This window comes from Olea europaea, chromosome 16 (genome assembly GCF_002742605.1).
Source record: "Olea europaea var. sylvestris chromosome 16, O_europaea_v1, whole genome shotgun sequence".
NCBI lineage: Eukaryota > Viridiplantae > Streptophyta > Magnoliopsida > Lamiales > Oleaceae > Olea > Olea europaea.
In genome coordinates, this window is record NC_036252.1 from 13,730,906 (window position 1) to 13,741,714 (window position 10,809).

At 33.0% G+C, this 10,809-nt stretch overlaps 1 protein-coding gene across 1 annotated transcript; it reads left to right on the forward strand.

Annotated features, from left to right (window-relative positions):
- Positions 1-7,648: 7,648 nt before the first annotated feature.
- On the forward strand, positions 7,649-10,773 carry LOC111412190. Its single transcript, XM_023042997.1, has 2 exons — positions 7,649-8,168; positions 9,774-10,773. Exons 1-2 carry the CDS (start codon positions 7,869-7,871, stop codon positions 10,611-10,613), a joined length of 1,140 nt encoding a protein of 379 aa, XP_022898765.1. The 5' UTR covers positions 7,649-7,868; the 3' UTR covers positions 10,614-10,773.
- The last annotated feature ends 36 nt before the right edge of the window (positions 10,774-10,809 follow it).

The following is a 10,809-nucleotide window of genomic DNA, read 5'->3' on the forward strand; positions in this document are numbered from 1 at the left end:
CACATCTCCTGAAAGTGTTGGTGCGTACATTATGGAAATAATGGGAGATGGAACAATCGATTGCGTTGTCAAAGAAAGAGCAACATTCACAATGGTACATTCAGGATTCCATTACAACAATAGATAGTGAATGAGGCAGTTGCATGGAAGAACATTTTGTTTTCCCTTAATGTATAATATTTTGCATTCGTTGGTGAAATTTATGTGACATTGACGTATGAAATTTTTGTGATTTTTAACGGAAAATGTTTATACTAAGGAGTAGTAGATTGTTTTTAATGTGTATTCCAATATTCTTTTTAAAGTCATGAAAACCATGGTACAACTAATTTACAAATAAGTTAATATCTATTCCAATATTTTTTTCTTGATGTGGGTAAAGATGATGAGCCATTGAAGTGGGAAACCGTAGCATTACAACCATGCTTCCAATAACTTGCATATGAGAAGATTTGATTTGTAGGAAACTATAAGAAGCCATCGTGCACATGATTTAAGAGTCACAATGTCCTAGTATTTATGAAAAAATGGGGGATTAATGTCCGTAAGTTGATATTTATTGAACCATCACACCAATTGATTTTCAAATTTACTTAGAGATTGGACTTGGTGGTTGGGTAGTGAATGACCATAATTGCTTCCTTCCTTGGAGTTGGTTATAAATAGCATTGAGAGATATGTTAGTTACACACAAGTTACTTCATGAGCATTGTCTTGGACACGGGCGTAGAGTTGAGGGGCTAAATGTACTCTTCAGGTTTGAATTTTGGTAATAGATATTTTGTTTTTAAATATATTAGCTCATCATATTGTACGTTTTGGGGCAAACTGATCGATTGTTGTTTTTTGAAAATAACACAATACGCTTACGCATCTCTAATATTCGTATGCATAATTGAGTCAAAGTGTCTAATTGTCCTCTTTGCTACGTAGTAATATTGGGGAACATACACGGTGTTTCATGGGGAATAATGAAAGATGTCGTACACCATAGAATGATAGCAGTTTTCGAATGATGTGGATGATTTTTTTTATTTTTTTTTGCAACAAGAGAATAGTTCGAGTGCTTCAAGTTGAGTTATAACAAATTATTTTAAGTACTTTTTTCTTGTCCTTATTACACGTGGTAGCTATGTACCTTTGTTGTTATTTGTCGCGTTGTTTATTCACTATTACCATGGTTATGTGACATTTGCAGTCATATGTCGAGAATGACAGAAGACAATTGGGGGGACCGACAGGTGAACTATCGAGATGTTCTGCAGGTCATCAACATGATGATCCTAATGTTTATGCCAATCCAAAGATCAATAACGACTGCAAGCAATAATGAGAATCAAAAGTGTACTATAATAGATTTCAATGTACAACGCAGTAGGGGAATAATTGTTGACTGTAATTTATATCCCTCTCCATTTCAACAATTGGCAGGCCGGTTTCCAATGTCGTAATGCAGAGAGCAGTTTCCTTATGAACTGATATGTACCAATTTACGTCTTCATCTTCGAATATTTCGACCGGCGGTATATTCATGTTGGGAACTTTGAACTTCAATTCCATTTTTGTGTGCGGATCGAGAACACCAAGTTTGTTGTTCAACCGTAACAATAGCCCGGGTAGTGTACTACTGCTCGGCACTAAAATGGAAGTGGTTTTGTCCCCAGTCCACTTCCATTCGTCATTCACGTGAACGAACTTTCCCCCATACGATACGATAAATCTCAAATTATTGTTCATACCTGAAATGTTGGGATTGCAACGATAAGAATTATGCGCAATCAATATATCGATTATATAACAGCATGGAAGTGACACGTTCGAATATTTAAGCTTATGCAATAGTACAAGGTCAAATGAAGGGTTTCAAGAGTTTTCAACTGTCCAATTCGACAGTTTAGTTATCTATCCCGACAGTTTCGAAATGTCGAGTTCGACAGTTCAACTGTCGGAACTGTCGAGAAGCTTCAAATGTGTTTGATAGCATTAATAGTTATAATTATTTCTTAACTACAACATCGCAACCTATTTTCAGAAATAAATGACTGAATGCTTCATTAAATATGGAATACTTCGCATTCCCTAAATATTTTTGGTATGTTTTTCCTTCAAAAATATTAAAAAAACAAGAACATGATGATTAATAATAGTGATTATCATGTTATTTTTAACATTTTAAAAATAGTAAGCTATTACATAAAAATATAAACAATTCGTAATAATTGACCTTTCAAAATAGATGAGGAAGATGGATGAAGTAATGCCTTTTTGATGAAGAAGAAAATGGATAAAGAAGAAAATGGATGAAGATGAAAGAAAAAGGGTTTGTTTAAGAAGAAATTTGTTTTTTTATGTTAACTAGGGTTTTGAAGGATTTTATATTCATTTTTTATTAACTAAATTCGTATTTTACAATATAATATTCATATATTTAATGATTATAATATACAAATTAAACAATCAAATCACAACATTAATTGTTTTGAAAAACAATCATGAAGGAGCATTAAATGCTCCAAAAAAAGGTCAAATTAAGGGTAATTTAGACATTTGACAACAAGAAAGTGATATTTTTGTACAAATTGTGTGCACATCAAAATTTTTTGTGCATTTTCAAAAAAAAGTGACATTTTGGTAAATTCCCCATTAATTTTTAATGAAAATTGTTTCACTTGACATAAATTAAGATTTTGGAAGGAATATAATATTTATAATTGATGTTTTAGTAGTGGGTTTTGCTTTGTTAGTGTGTTCCTCCGTTTTCAGTTTTGAACTCCAGCTTATGGCAGATAATTTAATTTACAACTGGTGATTAAACGAGTTACACAAGATTGTGAATGAAAACATTTTCATTTGTATGTTATTTGCGGATGATGTTTTGAGAAAAAAAAAACATATCTTTTAATCTTTCTTTCTTAAACTAATATGATCTCCTTTTTACACTCAAATTTCAATTTGTGTTTGCTATAGAGTCAACTATCAATATACAATGGCTCCTAAATCTGCCTCCGGAGCTCAAAAAAAGAAGTAGAGAGAAAGAATAGAGATATTAATTTAAAGCCAAGCTGGAGATATTGATAAGTATTTTAATGGCAAGAAAAGAAAAGGTACACCAAAAAATTTGGTGATTGAGGAACAACATAATTAGAATGATAATGATAATGTATATGTATTGAAAGAAAATGAGGAAATGATTGAACATACCAATGTAAATGATTCAAACTAGGATGATGAAGACAATGTTCAATATGAAGATTGAAATCACAAGAATTGTTTTTCTTTGAATTTTGATGATTCTAAAAACTGTAAGGACCATCAAATTGATCAAAAGATGAGAGGCTTTTTAAGACAGAAAAAGACATGAAAATATTAGTCAATTGGGCAATGATGAAAAAAGATTGGCATAATTTGTGTCGATGTCTTACAAAACATGAAGTGGTTAAGGAACATTTAGGTTGTATTACTAGTTGGATGGAATTGAAAAATAAGCTTCAAATAGATATACGATTGACGAAAGCATACAATTGGTCATCAACAAAGAAAGAGAGCACTGGAAACAAATGTTAATGAAGAAAACTGCTATTGTGAAAAGATTTGCTAAAAATATTGACATTTTGAGGAGATTGTAAACAATTTTATGTTGAGAACAATCGACTTTTTTGCAAATGATAGAAATAATTGCTTAATTTGATCCAGTAATGGGAGAACACATTTGATGTGCTCAAGCACGTGAAATTCAGTATATATATTTTGGTCCTAAGATTCAAAATAAATTGATACAAATATTGGCAGGCGAGGTAAGAAGTGCAACTGTCACAAAAATAAAATATGCAAAATATTTTTCTATCATACTTGATTGTACTCCAAACACGAATCATGAGGAGCAAACAACTCTAGTAATATGGTGCATAGACAATTAAATAAACTCAACAATGGTACAAGAATAATGGATATAGTTTTTGAAGGTGGGTGATACATCAGGACTTGGACTTTTCGCTAAACTTAAAAATGTAAATAAACTTGAATTTAATATTGATAATATAAGAGGTCAAGGAAATAACAATGGAGCTAATATGAGCGGAAAACATAGGTGTACAAAAAAGGTTATTTGAAATAAATCTTAGAGCTTTTGTGGTTGTCATAACCTTAATCTAGCATTATGTCACACGGCAAATTATTGTTCTAAAGTTATGTCATTCCTTGAAGCGACACAACACATCTACACAATGTTCTCTTCTTCTCCCAAACAATGAATTTTTTTTTTGGGAAATGTCAAGTAGAAAGTGTTAAGCCTATAAAAGAGTAATCTGTACAAACAAGAAATGTTTTACTTGACTTGGCAAACATTGATGAATATCCTAAGACAAAGAGTAAAGTTGAGTCCTTAGCAGTATATGAATTTTAGAATTTTGAGTTCTTGTTTGACATGATAATTTGGTATAAGTTGTTGCATCAATATTTTTTTTCAAATCGAAAACATGGATATTGATGAAGTCATCAAGCTTTTACAAGCACTTATTCTGTTTCTTGAAAGTTATAGAGAATTTGGGATTGCCAGTGCCATGGATAAAGCTAAACAAATGGCAATTGACAATGTGAATTGAAGTGTATTTTGAGAAAAATGCAATATTTGAAGAAAGAAACATTTTGACGAAAGCAATACTGAAAATGTAACAAAATCACCCGAAGAATCTTTTATAGTTGATTATATTCTCTTTATAATTGATCAAGCTCGATCTTCACTTCAAACTCTTTTTGAATAATTTAAACATTAAGAAGAGACATTTGAATTTTTGTTTAATTTTGAGAGGTTAAAGAGTACACATGTTTACAATTTGTTGAAATCTTGTGAGAATCTTGAGCAATATTTGAAATATAATGGACATTCAAACATTATTGGTGATGACTTATATTCAGAGTTGATAGTTTCGAAATGCTATTTACCTAGAGAAACAAAAAGAGGAATTGTTGTGCTACAATACTTGAAGAAAATTAATGGTTATTTTCCAAATTCTTGCATTGCTTATAAGATTTTGCTAACTATACCAATTACAGTTGCATCAGTTGAAAGAACTTGATTAAGATTTATCTCCGATCAACTATATCACAGCAAAGATTGAATGGATTTACCATATTATCCATTGAAAAAGAAATAATTGAACAACTTGACTATTCAGAATTTATTGATATTTTTGCCTCTAAAATTGCAAGACGAGTTTATTTAAGTGATCATTTAGAACATTTTCACAATATTATTTGATAATAAAAATATTATGAATATTTTATTTTGTTGTTGATTTTAAGTAAATAAATTTAGCTCCATAAAACTCTTATAAATAAATAAATAAATGATTTCTTACTATAATTTAGAAGCTCAAATTCTAAAGTTCACTGCAAGCCTCACGAAACACAAGTATGGTTGGATTTTTGTGATAGTGATCTAGTTGTACAAATTACTTGTTGTTTTCCCTCCATTCTCATAATTTTGAGTGTTAAACAGAAAACTTGTCAATAAACTCTTTCTTAACTTTCAGGTGGCATCGTCTTTGTTGCCATAGTCTTATCGTTTGGTTGCGCTGTTAGAATTGGTGTCTTTGCAAGATTGTGAAAGGCAGTTGAAGGCACTATATGCCACATGCCTCTTGGAAAATAAACAAGTATATCATTTGGGTGAAGCTATGTTCATCTAATGTTAATAGACTGTTTATAAATATTTCATTCATTTTTTATCAACATATTTGAGGTGCGCACAAATATTATTCACCGCTCATTACTATTTATTCATAATTTTTAAACATTGATTGTGGGTAATTATTCTCATTATAGATCTTTTTCTCCACATTTAGAGGTGGGCTGGAGTCTAGAGATCATAATGGGCTCGTCGTATGTTCTTGAAGATCCAAAGTCACTCTTCGTTGTGAGGTCGTTGTCTCAGTATTCATAAACATGGATATACTACAAGATCAAACCTAAAGATCATTTTAACAAATAACATATGCAACGTGGGCATTAATTTTATAATAGAGCTAAACCAAAATAATCATATATTCTGTCTTAAAAGCACAAAATTAATATTTTGCACACAACAAGACGATGTTATTCACTATACAAAAAATTTAAAAGTGTGACTACATATTCCATATAGGAGATTGAGACTTAAACTTCAATTACCAATAGAACTCTCTTAAAAATATATAAAACTCCATGTATGAAATGAATAAAAATCACCCCCCCTACCCCCCCCCCCCTACTCTCGCTATTTTAAAATTCCTCGCTAACCTAAGCATCTTAAGATTAATTTTAGATTCCAAAAATCACAAAAAGCTCTCTTGCTTGTTTCGCTAAATTTAAAAAGTAAATTTTAAAATACATAATTTTTTAATTGATTAGAACTGAAAATAAATAAGTTATTTTTATTAACAGTATGTCAAGATTTTAAAATTTTAAAGGAAAAAATAATAATTATAATGTAACTGAAAACATATTGAAGTTTGGTGAAGCATGATCATAAAGTAAGATATGAAAGGCACCACCACTTATTCTAATGTATATTGTGGACACGATCAGACCACAACTTCCCTTAAACTGGTCAATGTCAAATAAGTAACCTTGAATACATGCTTAATTACTTATCAATATTTAAATTTAAGTGTATCCATTGCAAAACTACCATATGTACTAATTTCATGTTACGTTGCAATCTATACCCCCAAAATTTTCAAAATGTTCGAGATAATCCATGTACGAGTGGCCTCAAAGTCCATCTCAAATACAACTTCTCCTGGAATTGGCCCCAACCTAAATCCGCGTTCGATTGTAGAGGCTCACAAATCAAAATTCACGATCAAAACTATGCTAAAATATAATCAATTTTTCAATTGGTCAAATTTCAAATTTAATCATTATTTTATGAGATTCAAAACTTTTATCATCTTTATAATTATACATTTCATCAAATTTTATTAGAATATGCTAAAATTTTTATTAACTGCTTAAATAAAAAGTAAAAGTCAATCAAGTCCAAATAATTTTAGACATTCATACTTCGAGGTTTAAAAAGGAGGTGTGATTGGCCCTCTCTGGTTTGGCAATTTTATTTTAAATAAATTTTAATAAAAATTGATGAATGTATGAATTATAGGATTAAGAGTTGATAAAATGTAAAATTAAAAATGGAATTTAAAAAAAAATGAAAATTGAAGTCATTCTGTGATCAAGTTGTACGGGTCAATCAAACCCAACTAATATGAGTCTGACGCTTTCAAGTTGACGTTTCTACGGTACCTTTTTAAACGTTTTAGTTAGACGTAGTAATCAACAAATTTTATCGTTATAAAAAAAAAAAAAAAAAAAAAAAAAAAAAGAGAGAGAGAGAGAAAGGTTAAACCCTACCCTTAAGGATCCCCCACCACCCCTACCCTGAAGTATCGTGAGGGAGGTAAATTACAGGTTATGCCTCAAAGGGTATAAGGTGGAAGGCTGCTTGTACACTTGCACTTACCCAAGAGCCAAATTCATATTTCAGGATTCGAACCATTGACGCAGCAACCTCAAGTAAAGTTGGATTTCTCCACCCTCCCCTTTTACCACTTGGATCGTTATATGTTCCTATGCTGCTATGCATTTGCAGGAATTAAAAGGAGAAAAAAAAATAAAAAAAATTTCAATATACAGTTAAACTGCCAACCAAACTGGTAGATTCATAGAACAGTTTAGGTATGTTATCCCTTCATCCCTTCACCTCTTTCTGCCACCCCACCTGCCCTTCTCCTGCAAGACCTTTTTTCCTCTGAAAATCTGTCAATTCGTTCAAATTCCCAGTAAAACAATTCCCCAGAAACTCATAGGTTGTGGGTGGTTTCAGTTTTGATATGGAGAGGCTTATTTATTCCAATTCAGTTCCTTCTAAAATCCACAGCCTTAAGCCATCTTGCCCGCTTCTCCTCCGAGTCCATTCTGCGTCAAGAATCGGTTTTTCTTCCTTCCCACGCTCTGAATCGCGCCAATTGAGCTCGCTATCCTGCAAACTCCATGACCCATCCTCTCTTTCTGTGAATTCATTAGACACATATCCGGAAATTTTGTTGAGTTCTGCGGATTTACCTGATGGGGCACATTCCAAGCCCCATTTTCTTAAACGAATCGCCCAAACATTCTCTGAGCAGCAAAAGGTATTAATGCCATGGGAATTTTAATCCTATTATTATTTTTCAGATTTCTCTGTCTTCAATTCTTTTTTGAATTATCGTCCACTATATGAAGAAATGCCGATAAAACAATAAAATTAAAGCAAGAATAATTGGTGTCCAGTAGAGGATATTTGGTACTATTTGCTTCATCTAAGGGGTAGCATTAGTTTATTGTGAAGTTTTCTTTATTTCTACATTAGTATTGAATGGAATCCCCTTGAAGACAGTAATTTGTTATTGACACTTATTCTGAAGGTGCAACATCTGGGAAGGTGGATAAATAAATATTGGTTTGTGTTGGATATATTTTATTCTTTCTTATGTACTTGTTTGGCTTAAGATATTGTTCGTACGGGAGTGCTTCTATTTAATTGCATTTTCTGAATCAAGTGAGCTCTGAAGCACCATTGTAATTCTTCGATTTTTATGCCTGTGCATGTATTTGCAAGAGGAAAATATGCCACCAACATTGTATAAATGCATGTTGAGAAATATAACAACTCAAGTTCTAGTAGAAGTTTCTCTATGTGCTCTACGTCGTGCTTCTGAACACATCTAGTTCTGTCAGTATTCTGGTGTTTGAGGTTTTTCTAGATTTTTGTATGGAGGCATGTCAATTGTCAAGTCACGTTCAATCCTTTGAATGGATTGGATTAAGTTTATGAAATTTGTCAGATGAAGCAGAAGATTGTATATTACATGATCCTAAAAGAAAGATCCTTATAAAGTCAGAACTGCAGTTTGTATAGGAAGATTCCACTCGCCAAATTATCCTCTTGGTGAGTCTTTTCAAATGTTCTATATGATTTCTTGATGCACAAAGGAAATTTTTTATTGTAGTACTTTGGTTTTTTGATAGCACAATTCTCGAGTGTATTTGTGCAGAAAAATTGTGCATGCACTTCAATTTTGCATGTCAAAATATTATGTTTTCAAATGCTCTATCTAGCTAGCCATTCAGTTTGGAAGATTCCGAAAATTAGCTTCTGTCCTAGACAAGACTTTTGATTCTATACTTAACTTTTATTTTAATCCTGAAATGGGTTGGTCAGAGTCAGACTTTTTTGACAAACCTTTTTCAAGCTTAAGATCGAGCTTGATATATGTTTAAGAGATCTATTTTGATGGACTATAAAGTTTCTAGCAAGTTACTGAACTTGGCTTCTGGTTTTTGCCCTGCTGCTGTTTTTGACAATCGATAAATGGAGCTGAGGAAATCTTTTCAATTTTTTGTATTTTCTTATGATGTGATAGTAGTTAGGCACTAAGATTCAATCACTCCTTTACATCTAATGTATTCTATGGTTAACTTTATATGATTTTTGTGTATCAGAGTAAACCAATCCTGTGGAAATCAAGAGAAAATATAGTTATTACTTATTACTCAATGCAAAACATGACCGTGTAATCAGTACCCTACTTGTGCCTGTAGATATGGATAAAAGCATTTGATTGGTTAAGTAATATTTTTTCCGAGTAATTTGACACCTATACCACTCATTATTCTAATGTTATAATCTTGTAAATTGACATATGGTAAAGATTTTTGCCCTATATTTTGACATAACATTGTCAAATATGTTTCAGGTGGTTACTTCTGGAACAGTACTACTTATCTCAGCGGTCTTTTTGGTACTGGTCCACCCTGTTGTTGTGTCACCAGCTTTAGCTAGTTTTCAAAGTATAGCCAAGACCGGAGGACCCGTTGCTGCGGCAGCAGGGAGTCGACTTATTCGTAGTGAGTTATTGAGCAGTGCGTGGACCGGCTTCTTTGCCGGATGCTTGCACACATTATCTGGTCCCGACCACCTTGCTGCTTTGGCCCCGCTTTCAATAGGTCGTACAAGAATGGAAAGTGCCGCAGTTGGAGCTCTATGGGGATGTGGCCATGATGCTGGACAGGTAATATTCGGGTTACTCTTTCTACTTTTGAAGGATCGGCTTCACATTGAAGTTATCCGAACCTGGGGTACACGAGTTGTGGGCTTTACTCTTCTTGTAATTGGTGCTATGGGGATCAAGGAAGCTTCAGAAGTCCCTGCCCCATGTGTTGCACTAGAAAATGGTGAATGTGATGTTATCATTTATGAAGCCCTCGAGAATACCTCTGTCGGGAAGAAGAAGATCGGGTTTGCAACTTTTGCTACGGGAATTGTCCATGGATTACAACCTGATGCTCTGATGATGATCTTGCCTGCACTTGCTTTGCCATCTCGATTGGCTGGTGCTGCGTTTCTATGCATGTTCTTGGTTGGAACGGTTATCGCTATGGGAAGCTATACCGTCTTTATAGGCTCGTGTAGTCAAGCACTTAAGGATAGGGTCCCCAGGATAACCGAGAAGCTCACCTGGGCATCGTCCCTTGTTGCCATTGCTTTAGGTCTTGCACTCTTGATTAGCCAACTTTTCGGATTTAGCCTGTATTGATTTATGTTGGAGATTTCATCAGTTGTAGAACTATTATGAGAGGGATAAATCCTTTAAGGGAAGCAAAAGATCATATTTGTAGCATTGTATCTTGACAAGATTTTTGTCTTAAATTGTTACTTTAAACTGTCTGAAAAATATTCAATTATTGGCTTCTTAAGGGACTGTTTGCATGAAATTGATCTCTTATCTTCAC